The sequence below is a fragment of the Brassica napus genome, chromosome C4 (genome assembly GCF_020379485.1).
Source record: "Brassica napus cultivar Da-Ae chromosome C4, Da-Ae, whole genome shotgun sequence".
Lineage (NCBI taxonomy): Eukaryota > Viridiplantae > Streptophyta > Magnoliopsida > Brassicales > Brassicaceae > Brassica > Brassica napus.
In genome coordinates this window covers 50,397,829-50,422,890 of record NC_063447.1, presented here as the reverse complement: position 1 = coordinate 50,422,890, position 25,062 = coordinate 50,397,829, and the positions used below count along the sequence as shown (strand labels likewise).

At 33.6% G+C, this 25,062-nt stretch overlaps 1 protein-coding gene and 1 long non-coding RNA gene across 4 annotated transcripts; one reads left to right on the top strand and one right to left on the bottom strand.

The window, feature by feature from the left end:
* The first annotated feature begins 333 nt into the window (after window positions 1-333).
* LOC125586368 lies at window positions 334-2,540 on the top strand. 3 transcript variants are annotated; one of them, XR_007322861.1, is made up of 6 exons: window positions 340-1,205; window positions 1,375-1,496; window positions 1,685-1,782; window positions 1,909-2,075; window positions 2,166-2,209; window positions 2,278-2,540. It is a non-coding gene; the product is annotated as an uncharacterized LOC125586368 (long non-coding RNA). The 3 variants fall into 3 exon arrangements; XR_007322860.1 differs by having other exon boundaries at window positions 334-1,205; window positions 1,388-1,496; window positions 1,685-2,075; XR_007322859.1 differs by having other exon boundaries at window positions 337-1,205; window positions 1,685-2,075.
* A 19,455-nt stretch (window positions 2,541-21,995) lies between these two features.
* On the bottom strand, window positions 21,996-24,293 carry LOC125586367. The gene has a single exon (XM_048756405.1). It carries the CDS (start codon window positions 23,046-23,048, stop codon window positions 21,996-21,998), a length of 1,053 nt encoding a protein of 350 aa, XP_048612362.1. The 5' UTR covers window positions 23,049-24,293.
* Between the last annotated feature and the right edge of the window lie 769 nt (window positions 24,294-25,062).

Below are 25,062 nucleotides of genomic sequence, written 5' to 3'. Positions count from 1 at the left end.
TTTTAAGTGAAGTGGCAGATTTGTAAATAAGAAAGAAATGAAATGGCTAAATATGTAAATAAAAAAATATATTTAATCTGCTATCCGTGTTTCCGAACAATTCTCATTTAATCTGCTATCCAAGTTTCCAAACGACATAATCTGTAAATGAGAAAGAAATACAGTGACTAAATATGTAAATAAAAAAATATTTAATCTGCTATCCTTGTTTCCAAACAACTTTCATTTAATCTACTATCTAAGTTTCCAAACAGTACCAAAAGGTAATTCAGTTTTAATAATATAGATTTATAACGGTTTCAATTTATGAGGTTATAAATGTGCTCATCTGCTTTACTTTTATCATGATAATTTTAATTATAAATGAATTTTTAACATTTCTGTATATTATTATTTCAATTATTTTGGGTTTTTTCAAAATTTTGTTTTGGTAATAAATATATATGTACATAATTAATCTAGAAAGCTAAGGTATTAATCTAGGAATATATTTATCATAATATTTTTTAATTGAATTATATATTAAACATTTCAGTATAGTTCTACTTTAATGTTTCTGGGAGTACATGTATACAGATATTTATATAAATTTAATTTAGAATATTTATGTAATTTAATTTTTTTTTGTGCCGCAATTAATTATTGTGCACTTAAGCTTCTTTTGAAGCATACACAAATATGTACGTTAAATTGTTTTTTCTCGTCTTTAATGTTTACTATGAAAGTGTATATATTGAGTTATAGCTTTATTTTTCAATTGAATGTGATATATGTATTTTATAGATCAATTTAACCTTTGGAACATAATAGTTGTGTTGTGTGTAAGAGACCTCGTACATTATCTCTTATACAATAAAACAGACTTGTCTTTCTCCTCATTAAGCCACATCATCAGGTAGGAGAGGGCAAATCTCGACACTTATCTGCTAAATACCACACTTCCGGTAGCAAAAACAAACCAACAAATTAGCCCACTAAAATTAAAAGCATTGCAAAGTTAAGAACCGTAATCCACTCTCCGTAATTATCTTCGTAGCCCACTTAAGGCCCAACTCTCCTTACAAAGACGGTCTTCTCCATTCTCTTATTTTGTTGAGCCGGTGTTGCAACGTTTGGGTAACGCTATTAACTCCAGCCATCTCTCCACCTTTATACCTTCCCACCAAGGTTTGCCAAACCCTAATTTTTAACAAGCGACTTCTCAGGTACTCCTTCACCTCTATATAAAATTTCACTCCGAATTACAGACCACCATATTACCAGTCCATCAACGCAATTTCATTTGCATAAATGTTTCATAAACATGTAAATCCAGTGTTGCTGTCTCTCTGGTTGTTTTTTTTTTTTTGCTAACTCTAATCGTGTTCTTTGAAGATGTTGTTTCCAGAGTGGCTGAGGCGAGGTTGATTTTCAAGCTCATTCAGTTTCAGGAAGCTTGGAATCCAGCAGAAGTTGGGATGCTAATTGCTCTTGAGCTTCTCCTGATCGACGAGAAGGTATGCGGCATGAGCTTTGAAATCCTCTCAGTTTTTTTTTTAATAAAACACATATTTCATTCAAGGGAAATAGTTCTACTTCCAACAGAAGAGGATGATACAATAGCTTTAAAATCCCCTCAGTTTGTCCACCGCTTATACTCATAATCCTATCAATTAAAACATCCACATGCCTTTTTTTATGCAAGGATTTATCACACCTAATCGTGTACGCCATTATGAAGCATTTCTCAAGCTGAGCTCCACCTCTTTAGCCTCACCAACTTCTTCGCGACGAAGAACAAAGGTCATTAACTACAAATACACGAGTTGCTTTACTCACATCTTAATATCCTTTGATATATGTCTTTCTTTACTGTCTAAGACGTCAAAAATGTCTTCAAATCTATTTAGAAAGTTGTGATAGTTACAGGAAATGAGCTTGGATGTTAACATGACTAGCAATGTTGGTCTTCAAGATTCCCTTGATTCTATTGGTGAATCAAGTTGAACGAATGGTTCAGATGGGAACACACAACGATATATTTCTTGAAAAACTGATTCTAACTTTATGGTTAAGAATCTTACACATAAGAAACTGTATGTTAATATTTACTAATTATTGGTGGTTTTACATAAAACTCAAGCCTCAGAAACTGATATTGGTGGTTTCCCTTTGTTTTGTTGCAGTCATCAGTTGGGCATACGGTTTTATCAATTACTCAACCTCGACCGTAAGTTCTATTTCTTCTTAATTATTCAAGGGCTGTTTATAACTTAAGTTTTTTTCTCTGTTAACAAGTCTGGAAGCAGTCAACCTGCGTAAGGTCAACAAGGTGAGAGGCCACTGGAGTGCAAGAAACAGTGCGTAAACATTTTATATGATATATCAAGTTGCATAGTCAGGGTGTGGTTTATATGAGATCTCAAGTTTTGGAGGGTGATTGGCTTAAAAAAATTGGTTATTTGGTTTAGGTCTTATTTTTCATATGTAATGTGTTTCTGATCATGAACCGGTTTGAGCAAATAGTATTTGTCATTAAGGTAAATATATTTTTACTGGTTCTCTCTGTTCGTAAAAAAAAGGTGTACTTATGTGTGCATCTAACAACTCAGGATCCAAAACAACTACATCAATTGAATGTTGTAGAAACTTCTTTATACTTTGGATAATTTTCATAATATGGGGACTATGTAGATTTTTGCATTGTATTAAGAAACCAATTAGAGAATTTTGGAAAGAACATCTCAATGATGTTAAAAAAAAACGGTGTACTTATTTATTTAGTTTTCTCTGTTAGAATAGTTTTTAGAATAAAATAAATAAATTCTTTCAAAAAGAAAAAGTTTAAATAATAAAAATATCTTAAAGTTCTAAATCATATATGTAAAAAACATTAATAAAAAGTAATTTCACATATATAAAAAGGCGTAAAAAAGGCGCAAAATAAAAGACACATCAATTTCAATTTTTTGAATAACCATAATTTTCGACATGAATAATTTGTAGTTTAATAGTTTATTACAGTAGAACCTCTATAAGTCAATACTCGATAAAATAATAATCTCCATAAACTAATAAATTTTTTAGGTCCCAACTTGGACCTGTTCAAAACTTGACACAAATCGATAAAATAATAAAATAATAATTTTTTATAAAATTCTATGTAAATATATGGTTCCATTAAAATTATAAATTAATAATTTATATGTATACATATTTTATATAAGTAAAAACCTATTATTAAATTGTTTTTTTTATATTCACAATGAAATTATCTTTATATTTTCTTAACAGTTAATATATTTTTGATGAGATTTAATAATATTATATCTTAAACCACATTTAAGTTCTATGCAATATATATTATATACACCAAATAATATAATATAATTAATATAAATGTCAAATTAAGAAAAAAATTAATGTATATACACTAGAATCAAATATATACTTTATCTTAAAATAAAAAATCTAAATAAAATTTTTTTTGTAAATTAATATCACTATAAATTAATAAAATTTAAGAGTTCCAACAATATTAATTTATAGAGGTTCTGGTGTATATCTGGTTGAACTTAATAGATTATCTATTGTACCAATCGAAAACAGTTTAATATTTTCAGTTTGTTTTTTAATGGAAAACACTTCTAATGTAAAGCCTTCATCAATTTTGAAGATATTTAATCAAAAGTCACTATTTCTCAGTCGGCAACACTGACATTCTTCTAATCTTTCAATAGGACCAACAAACAAAAAAGCTAGATAAGGTCATGACGATTCACTAATACTATGTTAACAGCTTGAGATTTAAATGCAACAACAACACATATCAAGGTTTATGTTATATTTCACACATTAATCGTCACTTATATTTCATGCTTTGGTCCATTACTATAGTATAACAAAAAAAACTCATCCTTCCTGCATTTCATGTGCCTTACCAAACACAATTGACACAACTTTTAACAAAAAGTATATTTGGATTGGTAGGTATACTCAGTGGCGGAGCTTGGAAAAAATGTCAAGGGGATCAATTCATAGTTAACATTTATCATAGGGGAACTAAATTTCACTCTTATTTTCAAATTTACCAAAGAGATATACATGTAAAAAAAATTATTCATAAATTCATATATGCCAATTGACCCAAATGATATCAATGTGGCTCCGCCACTGGGTATACTTAAATGTTTCAGAACTAATTTGATGATTCCATGAAACTTCATTTATGGTAATATGATCCAAGTCTTCGTGTAGATCTACTACTGTATACGGCTATTGATCTCATAAGGTCGACCAACTATTAGGACATACTTGCGGATCCATCCATTCTTAGTAATAGTTTAACATATATCTCAAATTCGAACGGGAAATTATCTAAACTTAAACAAAAACACTGAGTGTTTACTAATTAAGATAATCCTTTTTTATAAACTTAATTAATTTAACCATCTCAAACCGAACACTAAAAATTGCACTATTTTAGTGTGACACTATAATTTTACTATAATTTGCTATAAAGCCATTAGGTTCTTAAGGACTGGAAAAAAGTTTTTTTAAAAGCCCATAAGAAACTAAAATTAATTTCAAAGCTAAACAGGAAAGTCTAGCTGTGGAAATAATACATAGGCTAGAGTACAAAACAACATCTAGTGTCCCTACAAATCGCTTCTCAATCACCGAGATGAATCAAGAGAATATCAAAGCATGACAGTTCAGACGAACACTCACTGGAAATGGCTCCATATTGTTTCAACGGGGGCGGCTGGCAACAGCCTCGGAACACCAGTGAGTTGGAGGAGGGCACTGAGAGAACAGATCCCTTACTAACATGGTGAAAGACCAAGAGCCATATACTACCCAAAGCCCAACACCTACTATATACTACCCAAAAACAATTATTCTATTCATCTAAGACAAAGATAATTATAAAATATTTTCACACCTCCACGAAATCTATTTACATATCTCTTCTTACTCAAACGATTTTATTTCATACTCTGAATATTTATACAATACATTAGTTAACAGGTCAAGAAAAAACTAAACGCATGTCGAAAATGATTATAGTTTCAACTATTTATATGAATATATCATATCACACTAATACAATACTGTCGCATTCATCCCAATATCAAATACATCTAATACATTACAAATATAACAAGATTTCTGCAGAATAATATACAAATGTCAATAGCACAAATGAAAAACAATCCGCGCGACGCGCGGACACACCACTAGTACGTGATATTTAAACAAATTTGTAAGTGAAACCAGTTGATAGTTTCGTCATATTAGCAAACAGAATTTTAAATAAAATCGGGAGTTGAGTTTTTAAAAATATAATTTTTATTCCACTAGGGAACATATAAAAATTATTATGTTATTGGACATCTGACGTACTTGATACGGTGTAACCCTATTAATAACACTAGAATCGTGGCGCCGTCACGCGCGGATAATATATTTAAATTTATTGCTTTTATATTTGTAATCAATAGGTGACATGTGTTATTTTTATTTATTTTAAAAATATTTATAATTGTATTTTTACTAGTATTAACTGAATATTTGTACATTATTTTAATTTTTCTAAATTTTTACTATGACTTTTAATTTTTTACTTTTTCATCACAAAGTTTTTGTTAGCATAAAGTAGGTTCATAATTTTTGAAATAAGAAAGAATAACACATCTAACACCGTAAACATGAATAATGTAGTTTGATGTTTTTTTGTTTTCTATTTAGTTTTAATTTTTTCTTTGAAGCTTTGAATAATTTTTATGAAGTTGTTGTATTCTTTTGATTAGTTTTAAATATAACTTACATGGTTAATGAAATATTTTTTACATTTATAATTTTTTTGGTTGTTGCTTTGATAATAATTTGAAAGAAGTTGCTAGTTCATCCCATATAAATATTAGCATATTTGTGAATCAGTGAGTAATTAATTCATTAGAACTTCATTTTCATTAACTGTAAGAGAATTGTTTTTGAAACTGACTGTAAGAGAATTTTGGTATCTATATTAAACCAAAATTTTGGTTTAACTAATTTTTATTGTAATAATCTAGCTAGAATTATTTTTAGTTTATTTGGTTAAGCTAATAATATAGTTCTGTTGTGTATATCAAACCAAAAAAATTATGCTTACACGTTTGTGAAATTGATGAACCTAATCAATCAGTTAAATTAAACCAAAAAAATTATGCTTACACGTTTGTTTGTATTTTGTTTTGAAGACGTAAGCCAATACAAACTAAAAAAGAGAATTTAATGATTTTTATACTAAAACAAAGATTAATTCTTAATTTAACATATGTTTTACATAAACATCTAGATAAGAAGATAACATATCTATATTTAGATGGTAACTAAGATTTATTTATTTTTATTCAGCTTCCTCATCGTCATGTTATACATAGTCTCCAATAATAATAAAAAAACAAATTTTAAAATCACCCAATGTGAGCTTCAGTGGTTTCTAGACCACGTAAAGCCACACCCTAACCAGTTTGTTGGAGCTCATTGCTATCTAGATTCAACTATTACAAAGGTAGCTTCGATTATATTACTTTATGATTATATGAATGTATTTTAACTTTAAAACTGCCAATTATGTATTTGAATGTATAATACATATGTTATGTATTTTATAAAAACAATTATAAAACGAAAAAATAAATTATGGGAATGCAAAAATGAAATATTGATAGAAACATACTGTAGATTACATTATTGGCAATAATATTACATCAAAAATTATTTTAACACTTTACTTACAATATATTGCATATAGTTTTTTATTATTATTTAAACCAAAACCTCGTGAAAATTACTTTAACTACCTTTTACGTGCAGATTTTTTATTGAGAAAATAACCAGCATAGCACTAAAAAAGTTTTTGTCACAAATATAGCATTTAAGAATAAAAATGACCAAAATAGCACTTAATATTTTATCAAAAGAGATAAATATATACTTATACCCCAATGGTAAATTAATTTAGACATTAGGGTTTAGAGTTAAGGGGTGGGGTTTAGGATTTATGGTTTAGGATTTAGGGTTTAGAGTTTAGAGTTTAGGGTTTAGAGTTTAGGGTGGGGTTTAGGGTTTAGGCTTTATAGTTAAAGGGTGGGGTTTAGGATTTAGGGTTTAGGGTTTAGGATTTAGGGTTTAGGGTTTAGAGTTTAGGGTTTAGGGTTTAGATTTTAGGGTTTAGGGTTTAGGGTTTAGAGTTGGGGAGTGAGGTTTTGAGATAAGATTTCTAATTTTGAAAAATAAAAAAAAATTAAATTTTTCAAAAGATAAAATGCTATTTTGGTCATTTTAGTTTTTGAGGGCTATTTTTGTGACATAAACTTAGAAAGATGATATTTTGGAGATTTGCCCATTTTTTATAATTGTTTGGATTTCTAAACAGTTTTCAGATGTAAATTTCTTTTGCACATCATCAAACGAAACATGTCACTAAGATTATTTTTAATGGTTATTTCCTTTTTTTTTTTTTGAAAAAGGTTTCATGTTATTTCTATTTCTTATTCTAAAAGTACAATACAATTTGCTCAAAAAAAAGTATAGTACAATTATTTATATGAACATATAATCTTTCACGAGACACTGATTTAACAAAGGGAACTACATTTAGATGTAACGACGCGTTTCCTTTGTGTTATGCACTTCCAATGTAATTAAATTAATCATTTATGTGTTTTCTCGTATTTGACGAAAACCTTGTTTGTATACATGAAACGAATACCTGAATCTTTTTCCCTGCTACTCTTGCAGGTACAACGCAAAATATTCAGGTTGTCACTGAAGATGATTTAGGCAACCCAAGTCAGACAACAAAACACAGAAGAACTAACACTTTACTCATGAATGCTGGTTCAGTTCACGGTAGAATATAGCCTCTCTATTACTATACTTCCTTTGTTCTCCTTCTCTGTTTCTTGTGGTTTCTTTTTCTCGCAGTGAAAACAATTTAGCCTAATTTTAAGACTAATCAGAGTTTTAGGAATTTTGGTTATTAGATCTCTTTATCGTGCTCCTCATGGCAATGGCAGACCTACACATCATCATCATCATCCCAAGAAGCCAATATGTCCTTATTCTTTGCTGTCTGGTCTTATGTTTTCTCAGCACAGAAAAAGACCAAAAGATTAATGAAGCCAAACCCTGAAGTTCCTCTTGTATAAAAAATTCTCATTTTCGGGAAAAAATCAAATTTAAGTTCAATATGGTAAATTTATTGAGACATTTTGAATAAAGCTCAGAGCTTTGATCACTTATTGTTTTCTCCAGTTTTGGTTCTGTTTTAAAATAAGCGAGACTAAGGAAACAATCCACGATGTTTCTATATGTAAAAAACTGAGAACGGTTCTATATAGACTAAGGAACATTTTTTGAAGTGGTTTTGCATTCCGACTTATGATGTTGATCTTATTTGGCACACACATCAGCTCCACCCGGTAGCTTACTGTAATAATTTGGAGAAGCATGATACAAAGATTCTGACCGAGGAAAAGGTAACAACCTCGATACTTAGTTTTTAATACAACTGCACAATAGGAGGAAACATTTGGTAGAAGTTACTGGAAAGCCGGTGCAATATACCTGCACATGGCACAACTTTGCCTTATGCTTCTAATGTTTTGCCAAAGAATCAACCGCAAAAGAAAATTCCTTACATCTAATTCAATTTCAAAAGGTGGAAGTTGTTGAGTTAGTTTTTTCAGGGTTTCATATGTTAGTTCGCTTGGAGAATATTGATGTTAGAAACATACCAGATGGAAATAAAGGAAAGCTCTCGGTTGTGTTTAGTAACCCAGCCTGATTCTCTTTTCCATGCTGATCAGTTGCCGTTGTGTAGGTTTTAGGATCAGCGGTATCTCGGCTTGTCGAGGAGCTGGATCAAACTGGAGGAAATCTGCTCCTCATATCTCTAGAATCGTTGCTTAGTTTCCACACCGGTAGCAATAATTTGGTGCACTAAACACTTTCACCACATTCTTTTCCTGTTACCATAAATTTTTTGAAAGATCAGTGATTCAATCCACAGTTATGATAAGATAGACTGACCAATCATGCCTTTGACAGAGCCTTGAGCAATTGAGATGAGCATACATGACATGCCACCAGTTAAATCCTTCCATGAGAAGCTGATGTGCTCTTGTTATGAGACTGCGTCCATTGTTGTCACTGAAATTGAGATGTCCAAATAATAGCCATCACCAAGTGGAGATAACCAACATCGATCAAGGGGACCAGACCATAAATCACAAATTGGTCCTTCGTGTTGCACCTAGACATACTCCAAATAGTTAACCAATAAGTTATTATTTTGCTCTTTGAGAAAACAACCTAATAGTAATTTGGAAGTTAGCACTTGAACCTTGAGAGCGGAAGGAGGGAGAGACCCATCAAAAACTCATATTCAAATTCAGTCCGAACTAAGGACCTGGGCAGGAAAATGGAGAAGGTGATAAATGGTGTAGTTCAAAATTACGTCTGATGAGGGGAAGATAATCGAAAAGGTCCAGGTGCATTCTCGTACTTCCTGAAACATCATCATAAAAACCATAGTTGGATCAGAGAAGCAAAACACACATCAAACAGGGTAATATTTTTTATTATTATTATTATTAAGCTTACACTTGAGTAATCTGCTGAGTCTTGAAATTCCCTCGCAATAGTGTAAACTGAGAAAAGTCTGAGCAATTTCAAATTACACATCAAATCAAATGATCTATGACACACAGAGAGAACATATATTTTCAATCTTTGTGGTAGCAGTGATAGCTAAATACGAAAATAAACGACCAAGGAGATCCATACCTGTAGGGGAAGAGATTTTTGAGTAGGTGAAGAGGATCTCAAAGATATAAGAGCATATCCCTCGTCTTAGAATCACCTGAAAGCCTCTCAAAGAACCTAATTGAAATAAAGAATCAAAGAATGGAAAAATAATAAAATCAGAAGAGTAGAAGAATCTAAGAACTAAAAGACCTAAAACTCGAACTTCTTTATTTCTTTCTCTTGGATGCGACTTTTATTTTTATTTTGTAAGCAGAAGAGTTTTGATATTTATATTTCATCTCTCACTGAAAGCACTCTGGGGAGATGAAGAGAAAAATCAGAATGAGAGCGAGTGAGTCATGAAGGCAGGATTAAACAATGTAACTGAATGACATCGAATGGGTCGTAATTAAACGGTTAATTGCAGCGATTGGAAACGTCGCCCATGAATTGTAAGAGCCAGAGACTACGGTGATGGAAATTGAAATTGAATGGAGAGCTGGACTCTTTAGTGATGGGCCAATTTTCATTATTATCAGCCCATATGAGAGTTAATTTTCATTATTATCAGCCCATATGACACTACAACAAAACACAACATTAACGACGGCGAAATTCGTAGTAAGTTCGTCGTAAAATCAGCTTTACGAGGAATTAACGAGGAAATACGTTTCGTCGTTATTTGTTCGTCGTAATGCATATTTCCTCGCTAATTCGTCGTAAACTAGCGAGAAAATGTTTCCTCGTAAAGACGAAGCAAAGTATTCGTCGTAAAAACCACGTAACCCTTCCACGTAAGGGGGACGCTACATTTCCTCGTAAATACCTCGAAAACATTTCCTCGTAAATAACACGTAAATGTTTCCACGTCAAATACTCGTTAATCTTTCCTCGTAGTGTTGACGTAAATCTTTTACTCGTTAATTCCTCGTAAAATTTCAACGTAAGGTTGTCGTAATTTAGCTACGAATTTACTTCGACTTTATATTTTCCAAATTTAAAAAAATTATTTAATTATTTAGTAAAAATCTAATTTAAAAAGAATATTAAATACGAAAATAATTTATACATAAATAATTTTTGAATTTATAATACAACCAACGAAAAGAAAAAAAAACTAAGGGTCGTTCATCCCCCGGTAGAATTCCTCACTCCTCCTCTCTACATTCGCATCGGCATGTGTGTCGGATGGTGACTCGTCTAAAATTAACATCAACAATAATTAACAAATTCTATAATTAATAAATTCTATAAATCTAACTAAGTTCCCTACATTAACCACCTAATCAATACTAACTAACATAAAATCCGTAAAACTATCTAAATTCCCTACACTAACCACCTAATCTACCTAAACTAATCAAATTAGAGAGGAAATAGAGAGCGTACCATAGCTAGGAAAGGGAGAGGAAGTTGAGACAAAATGGGAAGTGAGAACTCCCGTGTATATATAGGAAATTATGAAACGTCGTAAATTCCTCTTAAAGTTACGAGGAACTAGCGAGGCCCGTGTTTTTATTTACGAGGAACTCGGGAGGCCCGTGTTTCGTTTCCTCGTAACATCGTCGTTAATTTACGAGGAATTAGCGAGGTCCGCTTTTATTTTTATGAGGAATGAACGAGGCCCGCATTTTTTTATTACGAGGTCTTTACGACGATTTCTGCTTACGTAGAATTAACGAGTGCCGCGTTCTTTATTTTAAGAATCATCGTAAGTTCCTCGTTAATTTACGAGGAAATAACTATGTTTATGTTTAAATCCCTAAAATCCGAAACCCCAAACTCCATCTTCCTTATCTTCCTTATCTTCTACTTCATATATTCCAAACTCCAACCCCATCCTCCCTTTAACCTCAATCTCTTCTATCCATTCCAAGTCCCAGATTCTAAAACCACAATTCCTTAACTAATAATCTCAAACTCTTCTTTCTAATTCAAACCCCATTACTCAAAATCAAATTATATAAAATAGATTTCCATGATTAAATCCATCAAATCACATGCCTTAAGTCTGAAAATCAATCATATTAAAACATAAATACATCAATCGGATACATCGACATTCTCGTAATCACTAGAAACATCATCATTTTCATTAAACTCATCTTTAACAGTTTCGTCCGTGGCATCGTCGGTAATATGTCTGTACTCATGATTATGCGGATCAATGAGAAGGATGTCATCAATTTGTTGTTCAGGTACCTCGATTTCATCTATATGTTCTTCTTGCAATGGTGGTTCTTCTCCACTGATGATTCGTCCACGAGGTGTAACTTGGATCACGGCAAACCAATTTATTCCCGTTTTGTTTCCTCGTAACATCGTCGTTAATTTACGAGGAATTAGCGAGGCCCGCTTTTATTTTTACGAGGAATGAACGAGGCCCGCATTTTTTTATTACGAGGTTTTTACGACGATTTCTGCTTACGTAGAATTAACGAGTGCCGCGTTCTTTATTTTTAAGAATCGTCGTAAGTTTCTCGTTAATTTACGAGGAAATAACTACGTTTATGTTTAAATCCCTAAAATCCGAAACCCCAAACCCCATCTTCCTTATCTTCCTTATCTTCTACTTCATATATTCCAAACCCCTACCCCATCTTCCCTTTAACCTCAATCTCTTCTTTCCATTCCAAACCCCAAATTCTAAAACCACAATTCCTTAACTAATAATCTCATTCTCTTCTTTCTAATTCAAACCCCATTACTTAAAATCAAATTATATAAAATAGATTTCCATGATTAAATTCATCAAATCACATGCATTAAGTCTAAAAATCAATCATATTAAAACACAAATACATCAATCAGATACATCGACATTCTCGTCATCACCAGAAACATCATCATTTTCATTACTCATGATTATGCGGAATTTAGTAAGGTAGCCGAAACAAAAAATGTGTTACAATTACAAAGTGGGTGGACTCGAAAATTCCTCGTTAAGTAAACGTAAAATATTTCCTCGTAAAGAAGACGCTACTTTTACGTCGAGCTTACGAGGAAACAGTTTTTCCTCGTAAAAACGAAGTTACCTTACGTGGTTTTTACGAGGAAATCGTTTCCTTGTTATTTTACGACGAACTGACGTTGATTGTAAATTTCCTCGTAAGATTCTCGTAAAATCGACGTAAATTTACGAGGGAAAATTTTCCTCGTAAATTTTCGTCGTTTATCTTGTGTTTTCTTGTAGTGTGAGAGTTAACATTCTATTTCGACTGCAAAATGAGTGACATGGCATAATATAGCTTCATAATTGGTCGATTTTTTAATCTTATGGGGCATAGCTCTCCTTTGAGCTTATTCTCCTTTTAATATCGTAAGATTACTGATTCACGTAAAATGGGTTAACTTTCTTGAAAGACAAACTGAAGCCCAACAAACATGCACACCGTAACTACATCAAAACACACCGTTTAACTAATGCGGACAGGTGTCACATTCAGAACGCACGAATTAATGACGTGACCATAGATACGGACCCATCCTCTTCTTCAAGAGCAACCCGTTGTAGAAAAGGACGACCTAGTTTAACCTCTACAAGTATTTTTGCTTCTCCCATAAGGATAGGATCAAGCCATAGTCTACTTGTGATGCAGTCATCACATTGATGTTTTGTAAAGGAAGATGGTGCTACGATCAAGGTTTTGAAGACTGACTTGGCTAATGTTGTCTCCAAGGGGCTTGGCGTAAATGCTTATATCAGGGTAATCTGTGGGTGCTCCTTTTATTTTTATGTATGTTCGAGCGTTTGATTTATCTAGCTGATTCGGTTTTAGATTCCGTTTTCTATAAGATTGAATTAAAATAGTTAGGTTTTCCTGAGAGATAATAGATTCAGATTTACTAATTTATATTTTATACTTATTTAAGATAGACATAAGAACTTCCTATAACTAAGGCATCTACATGATTTTGACTTCGATCAAGCGGCACTCTATGATACAAAATGGTGTAAGTACGTGTTCTTTTTTCTTCAGTTATGTGAACTGTATTTAGCTTACTGTAACACTCAAATAAAATAAAATTATTGAAGTATTCGATTAATCTAGGTGGAAACATGGTTTAGTTCGTTTGCCCTGACTTTTCAAGGGAATGACCGGAAGATTGTTGTGAAGCTGTGTTTGTCGTTGATGTTTGCAGCCTTTTGATTTTGTCATTACTGTTGATAATATATTATCTTTTCTTACTCATATAGTCTCTTCTGAGTGTTGTGAAAAAAAAATCATGAGAGTAGTGTATAATGGATTCAAAGCACAATATAAATATAGTGTATAATGGATTCAGAACAACTTATTATATCTATATACTATTATTTGCGAAGTGATTTTTCGCAACGAAGCTCTCACGTTGAAAGTTAGAACATTTAATATCGTTTATACCCTTAATGAATAAATTATATAAATTAGCCCAAGGCCCCAAGTTATAGTTTAGATTTGCTATCCACAAGAATATTCCATGATCCAAGAAATTTACACTAGTTAAAAAAAAAAAAATATCTATATATATATATATATATATACCAATTAAACTCATAAAAGTGTACCAAGAGTTTATTTCATTTACAATTTGCAAAACTTACCTGTCTAAGGTGCTGGAATCAATCAACATTTATATACTCAGTGACATCTTTAGCTAGTCATGTTCATTTTAGTCTATATTCTTTTAACCATTCACATATGTTATCTAATTATTGTTACAACCTTCAAAGTAGGGCTGGGCATTTAGGTTACCGGATCGGATTCGGGGCGGGTATTTCGAGTTTCGGGTATTTCGGAACTAGGAAAAATGGTACCGATCGGATATTTTAAAATTCCGGATCGGATACGGTTCGGTACCTGTCGGATCCGGTTATATCGGAAATAACCGAAATATTAACGATTTTGGTTCGGTTCCTTAAGTATTAACAAAAAAAATTAATCCAATAGAATCCGTACATACCCGACATATCCGACTTTAAAAACAGACTTACACAAAATAACAGCATCAAAAGTCAAACAAATACCAAATTATACAACACATCAAACGAAGCTGAATCATCTTAAGATTCTTAACATAACAAAACCCAACTTAACAAGAACAAAACTGTAACAAAATCAAAGATCAAACAAAAAAAAACAGAAACTGAAACAAAAATATGAAAATGATTCTTAATTGAGATATGTTTCTATTGGCCACGTGTTGTTAACAAACGTGAAAAAAAGCAACAAAACTTAATACAAAACTTGATAGAAGCGAATACTCATTTTGGGGTTTATATATATAGATCGAAGTCTCAGAAAGTGAAGCAAGAGCCGGACTGGAACTGCTTCAGCGCTTTCATGGCATCTACTTGTTATACCCGCATGAATCAAGCCTTTGAAATCGTAATAGTCGGAAGTGGAAGCGTTGGTGACGATAATCTAGGAGTAATTGGGAATAGAAATTAAATAGCATTTAGGGTTACAAAGTAACTTTACTAATATGTATACCGGATCTGTTCGGATACTTATACAGATCCCGGGTATAATCCGATATGACCCGGTACCCGGTTTAGTTTAACATCCCTATCCAATCGGGTATTTTTAATTATTCGTATCCGATCCGAAACCCGATTTTTCGGATCGGTACCGGTTCGGATCTTCGGATCCGGGAAATATGCCCATGCCTACTTCAAAGCATCTAACGTTGAAGAGGGGCTCGGATGAATTAAAAAACATTCATATATGCGATTTAAAAATCATAACCAGATACATGTATTTTGATGAACATGCTATTTATTTTTGATGATGAAACGAACTGAATAACTAAGGACATCCGTGTAGTGGGCCTGAGTAAAAATTACCTAATAATTTGTTATGGAATTGACAAAGATAATTAAATTTCAGCTTGACGACGTTTGAATATGAGAGATGGAATTATCATAAAGAAATTGCAAGAGGGACGACATTATATTTCTTTCCCAAAAGTGCTAAGCTCAATGCATTGACACTATTCATTGTGAGATATTTTTTTTGGTAATCATGTTAAATTACATACATTTTTAATTTAATGTTTTACAATGTTGAAAAGAAACAACTTATGAAGCATATAATAAACACAAAGACGGCCAAATAAAGAAAAGAGAGAAGAAGAATAAGGCGAAAACATAGGAAGTAGAACTGCAGCAGCGACTGTTGGCGGTGAGATGAAGCCGGAAAGAAAGGAGTATGCCCCACATGAGCATGTCGACGGAAGAGAGAATAACCTGAAAGGTTGTTGAAGTTGATGTGAAGATCCTTGCATTTCTTTCCTTCCACAGTAACTAGGTTACTGTCTGGAAAAGAAAATTGTTTGGGGTAAATTTTTTATAGTGACTATATTTACCGCAACAAAACCCTTATAATCTTTCGGAGAGTTATAATACCATATTTTGAGATTTTTGTTTGTAGCATGAGCTTCAAAGTCGTATGGATGTGTTGTTCGAGTTGTGGAAGGGAGCGAATTTTAATTAAAAGGTTCATTATACATGGTTATGACGCATAGTGTAAATTTTAAGCTTCAGATACTTTAACATAGATGTATACAAAATAATGGTGATATTTATAAACTAATTTAAAATCTTTTACCATTGTATAACTTAAAAAGTAAATTATAAAATACCAGATTAAATATCAATATACGCATAACAAATTATATAATACAAAAATAACAACAAAACTATTTATTTTAAGAATATAAATATACTAAACACACAGGAAAAACATTAAAATATTTGTGAAAGAAAAATCATGTGCAAATTCACAGGTACTCATCTGGTTAGTTTCCGACTGAGTTTATTGTTTCAAGGTCACACATTTTGTTTTCAATCTCTAACCGTTGTTTTTTCAAAGATTTTCAAAGAAGATTCTTCTTTTCTCTGGCACTGGTACTATCACCACTGATTTTGGTCTCGGATTTACACAGGTCCTTCAATCGATGCATAAGAACTTGCCAATTTTCCTACATTTAACCCACTTATGGAAAAAGTCAGAAAAAATCCCAACGTTCATACGCGGCGACTGCCGGCCTCTGTGTTAAAGCGAGACCAAAGCCAGTGGTGGTAGTTACAGTACCAGAAAAGAAGAATTCTTTGAGAAAGCACCGGTTAGAGGTCAAAAAAAAAGGCGCGACTAGGAAACAGTAAACTCAACGAAAAATTAATCACATCTGGTGCAACTTGTAAAATGGGAAACCTGATCAGAGAGAGTAGTAAGATATGTTGGAGAAGAAAAGAGAAAGAGAGAGAATATATATAGTCCCCAAGAGCTAGGAGGATGAGGATGAATTTAAAGACTGTGTATTATCAGTTTATCACCAAGTCAAGTTCAATGTTTCTTTTTGTTCCTTCCTTCTCTGATTTTTTTTTTCTTTTGAATATCTTTTTATTATGCTAACTTTTTTATTTGTTTCCTCTGTATGCACATACCTAATGTACCTAGGAATTCTTTCAAGTCTTTTCTCTTATATTTTTCCTTTTGCAATTTATATTTCACAGTATTTGATAATAAAAAAACAAAAAACATATTTTCTATATACTACAGATTTTTCTTAACCCATTTTCTTATATTTTTGCTTTTATGATTAATTATTCTATTGTACTATCATGATAACAAAACAAATATTTCCTGTACTATATTTTATAAGTTTTTTGTTGTTGTACTTTGATCAAAACAAAATAACAAACTGAAAGGTAAAAACTATTTCCAACATTCGAAAGTTGAAACATGATTTAGATAGTGGACTCAACATCTTACAACTCTATTTAGTAAAAAAAAATCTTACCTCTACATGAATGTAAAAAAAGATTTTTTATAACCTTTTCTGTTTGTACTATATGACAGTATACATCTTTATTTTAATCCCAAAATTATATGTAATGAACAACTGTATTTACATCGTACTGAAAATTTCAGTCGAGCTTTTTCATTATTTTGAATTAAAATTTTGTGTTATGTACGTGGAATCCAATCTCAAAAACATAATTTAAAAATACTAAATAATATTTTGATCAAGTTTTTATCAATTATTAAATAAAATGGGCTTCAACATTTTCTATAAGATTTGCATACATAAGATAAAATTTAATTGAAATAAGAACACAATTTTAGTAATTTATAAAAATATTGTAATAGTTGAATGTATGTTCAGTTACATGGATTATGAAAATGTGTCAAATATCTTTATCTTATTGATTGAAACCCTAAATATCATTATAATAAAGTTCTAATTTTTCTTATGAAGGAAGCTAATGTTAGATGTTAAAGATATTAAGCACTATATTAATTTTGATAAATTATAGGTCATCTTATGAGAGTTGATCCAAGATCACAAAAAAATATCTGGAATTTTTTGCGAAGAAAAATGAAAAGAAGAATAATGTTGTAATTAGAGAGTTTAGAGACTGAATATTTTTGTGTTATTATTAATGATCAAGGGGGTTCCTTTATATAAGGATTACAAGATGAAGATAAATGGAAAGTATCCAAAACCTAAACACACTAGAATTAGGAAAACTACTAATACATAATAATGGAAAGATTACATCTAATAGGAAAAAGAAAGGGTTTCCTTTTCTCCAAGCTTTGTGGCCGCCTCTCTCTCTCCTGAAGTCGGCTCTCTCTCTCCTCTCTCTAGGCTTCGGCCATCTCTCCATCTTCTAGGTATTGGGCCGGTCTCGGTTCGGGCCTGGTTAATGGCAATCCACTCCATGATTTATAACACTCCCCCTTGGATGCCATAACCATACATGATTTGTAGTACGCTTCATGTTGCCTCATTAAAACCTTATCAGGAAAACTCAGTGGGACAAAACCATGATGAAGGAAAAATAGTACAACACGCACTACTCCCCCTGATGTGAACCTCACTGTAGGTTCTACATTCTACGCATCTGATGTGTGATCTTTCCTGTATATGTAGGAAGGGAGTAATCGGCCAAGTTCATTACTAAGCCGTATCTAGACCACTTTGACCTTTTAAGTCGTTTCTCATGTCTCTTGACATCGAGTGTCCCGGTAAAGCATGTGTGCTAAATAATGTGAACCATATTGTTCTCGGGGATCACTATTGGGTCTTTGCAAATCGTGTTTGCATGTGTCCATAGTCTAGACGTGATCGTCTACTGTTAACTCTTTACTTTACTTTGATCGGACAAACTAAGTACTTATGGACAATGTACTAGACATGGTTATCATGAACCTATGTCTTGATGTGGCCGATCCATGTATGGGTCATAGACCTCGTCTATACATGTCCACTACTTGTCTCATGAGTGTTCAAGATCAATGATCATTTATGTGAGTTTTATAATCTCTCATTATGGCTCTGTGGCCGAACACTCTCATGTATCTCTCATGTGGACATCGATCTTTCTTGCTTTAAGCAGTACCATATCTATCTCGGACATTGTAGTCCTTTATCCATCTCTTGATGGTGTCTCATGACCTCTGTTGCTGTGGATTATATCACACACTGAAATATATATTATTAGGTCATAGATCTCGGCTCTCACAAGCTTATGGACTACAATACATTTGTATCCGGTTGATCTTTTGTCTCTACTAGCCCGTGATCAAGAAGAAGGGCCAGACGCCTTTTAGTCTTAAAAGCCGGACGCGTCTAGTAGATGAGCCAGACGTCCTTTGCTGAAGAGCCGGACGCCCTTAGACGGACAGAGTCGGACATCTTTAGTTTGAAGGGTCGGGGCCATACGCTTTTGGTCGGACACCCACATAGATTTATTCTATGTCTACTAACCTCTTTTAGGTTTAGTATAATCACAAGGAATTTCAAATATATGGACTGTATTGGATTGTCCTTTATACAACTCCAAGATCAATGATCATGCGTGATCAATTTCTTTTTACATACTATATGCAGCTGTTTTATGTTTCAGTCCATGAATCAGCTTAGGAACGAAGCTGTTCTTTCATCTTATCCAGTGATCCATATGCTGCTTACTACATCATTGTATCTAATTTCTTTCTTATGACCAGACCATTGTTAATTTCGAAAATCTGTAGCAGCATCCACCACATAGGAGTTTATCTCCTTATAATCTGTTCATTTGATCTCTGTGAGTACCTTGTGTAACAAGCTGTAATCGAATGTTGTTAGTAGGAAAACATGAACACCTTTACATCATGTACGTCTCTCACGGTTTCTTTACTTCTCACAAGATCTATCTATTTCACTGGTTGATCAGATGGCGTTTCTGTATATGTATATGGCCAATACGCTCATCTCTCTTTTAGATACTTTGAACCTCCACGTTTTATATTTTCTAATCTCTATGATCTTTTATGATTGTATGAGTACTCTTTCGTGGGTTCATGATCCTCGTTCATCTCTTTATGTTCAAGTGCTATAACTTTATGTATCTTTATACAAATGTGTGTGTGTGTGTCGACACTTTCATGTGGTTCCATTATGTTCCAGACATAATCTATAGATTTGAAATCTTATTATTCAGGACCTTTATTACCTAGTAGCTTGGCGTCCTAAGACTACATGGTTTGGTACCTTAGATGTGTAGCTGCGCAGCCTTTTCTCAATGTCTGGTATGGTTTCTCTTATAATCTCGGATCTGTATTCTTTGCACCATTTTTTCTATCCGAGATTCCTTTATCTTATGGAACACTTGGTCTATCTTGTATAGACTCTATAGCAACTTGATTATGTCTCTTCTAGGAAATTCATTTGGTGCTAAGCTGGTTAGTCATTTCTCGGGTCAGTGTCTGGCATTTCGATTAGCTTCTCAATTAGCTAGCTTTATATAATCTTTCTTTGGACGTCTTAAATTATAACCTCTAGTCCGAGGATCTTTGCCAAGACAATAATGGTTAAAAACATTCGTACTTTTAACATTCTTTATCCAGCTTATAATCTTTCTCCTTTAATATTCGGATTCATTTGTTTCATGCGTTCCGTACCTGGCCACTATTTGATCACCCATGTTTTGGCTCTCGGTCCTTTTGAATTCGTGGAGAAGATCTTATTCTTATATATTCACAATCCTCTTCTGAGGTTCCATCTTAGACGGCACATGTATGTATGTGGTGGTTTATTCAAAATCTCTTAAGATGGTGTATGTCTGGTTTTATGACCCGTATTCAATATGAGATGGGAATATCTATGCTCACTTATATGGCCTGATGCATATGATCATATTATCATTCTATACATGTAAAACATAATGTCTCCAAGCTTATAGACTTTAGAATCTTAATCTTATAGATAATGGCTTACATGGCCGAACCTTTTATAGGTAATGGCTTACTTGGCCGAATCTTTATAGGTAATGGATTGTGTGCGGCCAAGCCTGCACTATGCGGCCAACTCACGGCCGAGCCGTTTATTCTCATGGTATCTTCAGCCGGGTAATGTCCTCTTTGGTTTGGCCGTTTGTATCATGGCCTCTACGGCCGAGGAATGGTCCTTTATGGCCGAGTAATGACCGAGCCATATAACATGGTATCTTAGACCATAGTGGTATACGAACTTGTAGTATTGATCATGGTTTTATCCTCTCTCCCCCTCATGACCATACTATAAGGTCGTGGTGCTTGGGACAATTAAGCCTAATGAGTTTCCCTTTGTGTACATGTTTCACAACGTGAGATCTTTTATGGGATAACTATGTGCCTTTTCAATCTTTGCATCAGGTTTAGACTTTAGGATGGCTAATCCTATCATGCCATATAGTGTAAAATTTCGTGGTGTTATCTCAATATGGTTACCACATCTCTTGCCTCTTTATCATACTGATCTGTAGCATAGTTTTTTTTTATCAGTAGAGATCATAGGTATAGTCTCGACCACTTTCTGTCAAGGTCTTAGGCGTTTTTCATCTTAAAATCTAAAGGAACTTATTTCCTTTCTTACCCATTGTTTCTACTTGGAAACCATACATTATAACTTCAATGGGTCACATGTTCCTTTGGGTGTGTATAATGCCTTTTAAGGCAATGCCTTTTAAGGCAATGCCTTTTAAGGCAATGCCTTAGCCATAGTTTCTTTACTATGCTTACTATACCCATTCATGATTTTTTACTTGGTTTTATGCCCTTTAGGCAACTCTTTAAAATCATTTATATGTTCAAGTAAGATCAGGCAAGATAATGAATTCAAAATCAATTCTTATTATATATATATATATATAAAATCGTGAAACATCAAAGCAAAACATAAAGCAATAAGACAAGTCGTATCAAAATTTAGTCCTTGAGACAATCAGAAGTCTCAAAGTCCATCTGGTCATCTTTAGCAATGTTGGAATCATTATCAGCCTCATATCCGGAATCGTGAACCATGTGAGCCTCCGGGTTCTTGTTCTTCAGACTTTCTTGGTAGAGCTCACATAAGTGCTTAGGGGTTCTACAGTTCTTGGCCCAATGGTTTCCCATTCCACATCTGTGACAAACGGATTTGGTCGAGTAAGACGGTTTGGATATGCCGCCTCGACCACGGCCATAACTACCTCGGCCACGGCCATAATTGGAACCACGACCACGGTTATTGTGGTTTCCTTTCCGGCCGGTCGAGTAGTTGTCTCGGCTGTTCGAGTAATTGTCACTGCCACGCCCCTTGTAACCACCACGGCCATTGCCGTGTGATCTCTTATTGTTTTGGACGTAATTGCACTCGTTGGGTTCTTTCTTTTCAATCTCATTAGCTTCCGGTAATGGTGCTGTTCCAACAGGTCTAGCTTCACTGTTCTTCATCAGGAGCTCATTGTTTGCCTCGGCCAGAAGCAGGCACGAGATCAGATCAGTATATGTGGCGAAGCCTTTCATTTTGTACTGCTGTTGCAGTATCACATTTGATGAATGGAATGTAGAGTAAGTCTTCTCAAGTAACTCTTCTTCGGTTACTACTTCACCACAAAGTCTCAGCATCGAGACCGTCTTAAATAAGACTGAATTGTACTCATCCACCGACTTATAATCCAAGAATCTAAGATTCTTCCAGTCGTTTCTAGCCTTTGGAAGTAACACCGTTTTCTGGTGATCATAACTATGTTGTAAAGCATCCCAAAGGTCGAGTGGATTTTCCATCGTGATGTACTGATCTTTTAGACCTTCAATGAAGTGATGGCGTATAATACCTATAGCCATGTACTGATTCTTATCGGTCTCATTGTTGTCCTTGATGATAGTATCACCAAGTCCCTTTGACCTTAGACTGATCTTTGTATCTAGCGCCCACTGCAAGTAGTTATCTCCGGAGAGATTAAGGGCTGCATAGTCTCTGTTTGAGATTTTCGACATCTGAATCACATCATCATTCAAAATTAAGTCTCACAATATGATCATGTGGCCGCAAGATAATCAACAAGCTCGGCCATAAACATGTCTTACGCATTTATGAAAATCAAGCAATCTAATCGACCATGGTGCGAAACAATCATTAAGCCACACGGCCAAGTAGTTCTACTTAATGCAAACGGTTTCAAGATTTTATAAACTACATGCTGGTCGATTTCTTTTAAACAGTATGAATGCAATCCATATTCAGATTCATATGTATGCAAATAATCTTAATCAATTCTAGGGTTTCGGTTTAAACATTAGTAGGATTCGATTTTAAGATTAAGGTTTCAAGGCCTTTAGGAATATAAATCGAGATTAAGTGTTCTTAAATATTTAAACATTTCAAGCAATTCAGATTCGAGTTTTAAAAACAATCCTAATCATAGCTCTAGGCGATCAATCAAACACTCAAGTTTCAAATCAAAATTACAACCGATTTTTCAAAATTAGGGTTTTAGGGGATTTCGAAAAACTTTGATCTTTGATCAAGGGGATTTGATTTGAGATTCAAAAACCTTTAAGATTCTGATTTTTATTGATCAATGGATCAATCTCGTTTTTAGGTTTAGATCGAACTTATAGAGCTTCGATTTACTCATAGGGGATTGATCTATTTAACCTACGGCTTTTCGTTTTAGAGATTATCTTTTAGGGTTTCAATCTTTACAAAACAACCAGGTTCGATTCATGTTCTCGGAATTAGGATTACCTTTGTTTTGCAGATTGTAGAAACCGGACCTCCAAAGATCATAGACGAGCTGAGACGAACGGACGCGGGATGGCTCTTGTCGGGTCACGTTGCCGAGGGCTATTGCGAGCTTGTTTCTTCTCGCGGACGGTTGCGTCTGGTCGGGGATTTGGTCTGAGCTGGACGCAAGCTGAGCTGAGGCTTGAGGACGTTGATCACAGACAGGGAATGTCTGAAGCTGAGCTTGATCGGAGTTGAGCTTGATCGGAGTTGAGCTTGATCGGAGTTTGCAAGCCGGAATGTAAGCAAGAACAATTTAGGGTTCTTCGGGATTAGGGTTCCAAAAGACAAAGACGGTGCCAAGTATTGTTTCTGCGAGTGTGGGGGCGTCTGAGATCTTATCAACGAACGGTTTGCGCTGATGGATTCTTCTCGTCAAGAGCTTCAATTTGATATGTGGCTCGTCGTCTGGTTCCTCAGGGTTTGAGATATAGATCGATTTTAAGTTGCGCCTGATTTAGGGTTTATGTGTGACGGATTTTAGTTTATGTTTTGTCTCAGAGTTTTGGAGTCTATCGTGCTGATAACGTGTTGTAATTAGAGAGTTTAGAGACTGAATATTTCTGTGTTCTTATTAATGATCAAGGAGATTCTTTTATATAAGGATTACAAGATGAAGATAAATGGAAAGTATCCAAAACCTAAACACACTAGAATTAAGAAAACTACTAATACATAATAATGAAAAGATTACATCTAATAGGAAAAAGAAAGGGTTTCCTTTTCTCCAAGTTTTGTGGCCGCCTCTCTCTCTCCTGAAGTCTCTCTCCTGAAGTCGGCTCTCTCTCTCATCTCTCTAGGCTCCGGCCATCTCTCCATCTTCTAGGTATTGGACCAGTTTTGGTTTGGGTCTGGTTAATGGCAATCCACTCCATGATTTATAACAACTAAAAAATATTTGAATTTATTGCACTAGTTTCAATGTTCAAATATCAAAAAATTAAAAATAGAAAAAAATAATATATTGCAATTTGCAATGTTTCTATTTAAAATACTTCTAGAAAGTCGTTTTACTTAGATACCTTACAAATATTTGTAAGTAGGTAACTGCACACCTTTTTTTTTAAGCCATTTAAATAATCTTTTGGAAAATTATTAATTTATAATATTTCAAGGCTCACTTCGAATAGTGACTACTTTCAACATTTGAGGTAATTATATCTTGAAGGTACATTTACAATATATATTTCAAAAAGCACATTTATACTATTTTAAAATATTGCA

What these genes read in the sequence shown, in the direction of transcription:
- LOC125586367 (XM_048756405.1), bottom strand. Translation starts at nt 23,048, where the DNA reads ATGTCGAAAATCTCAAACAGAGACTATGCAGCCCTTAATCTCTCCGGA.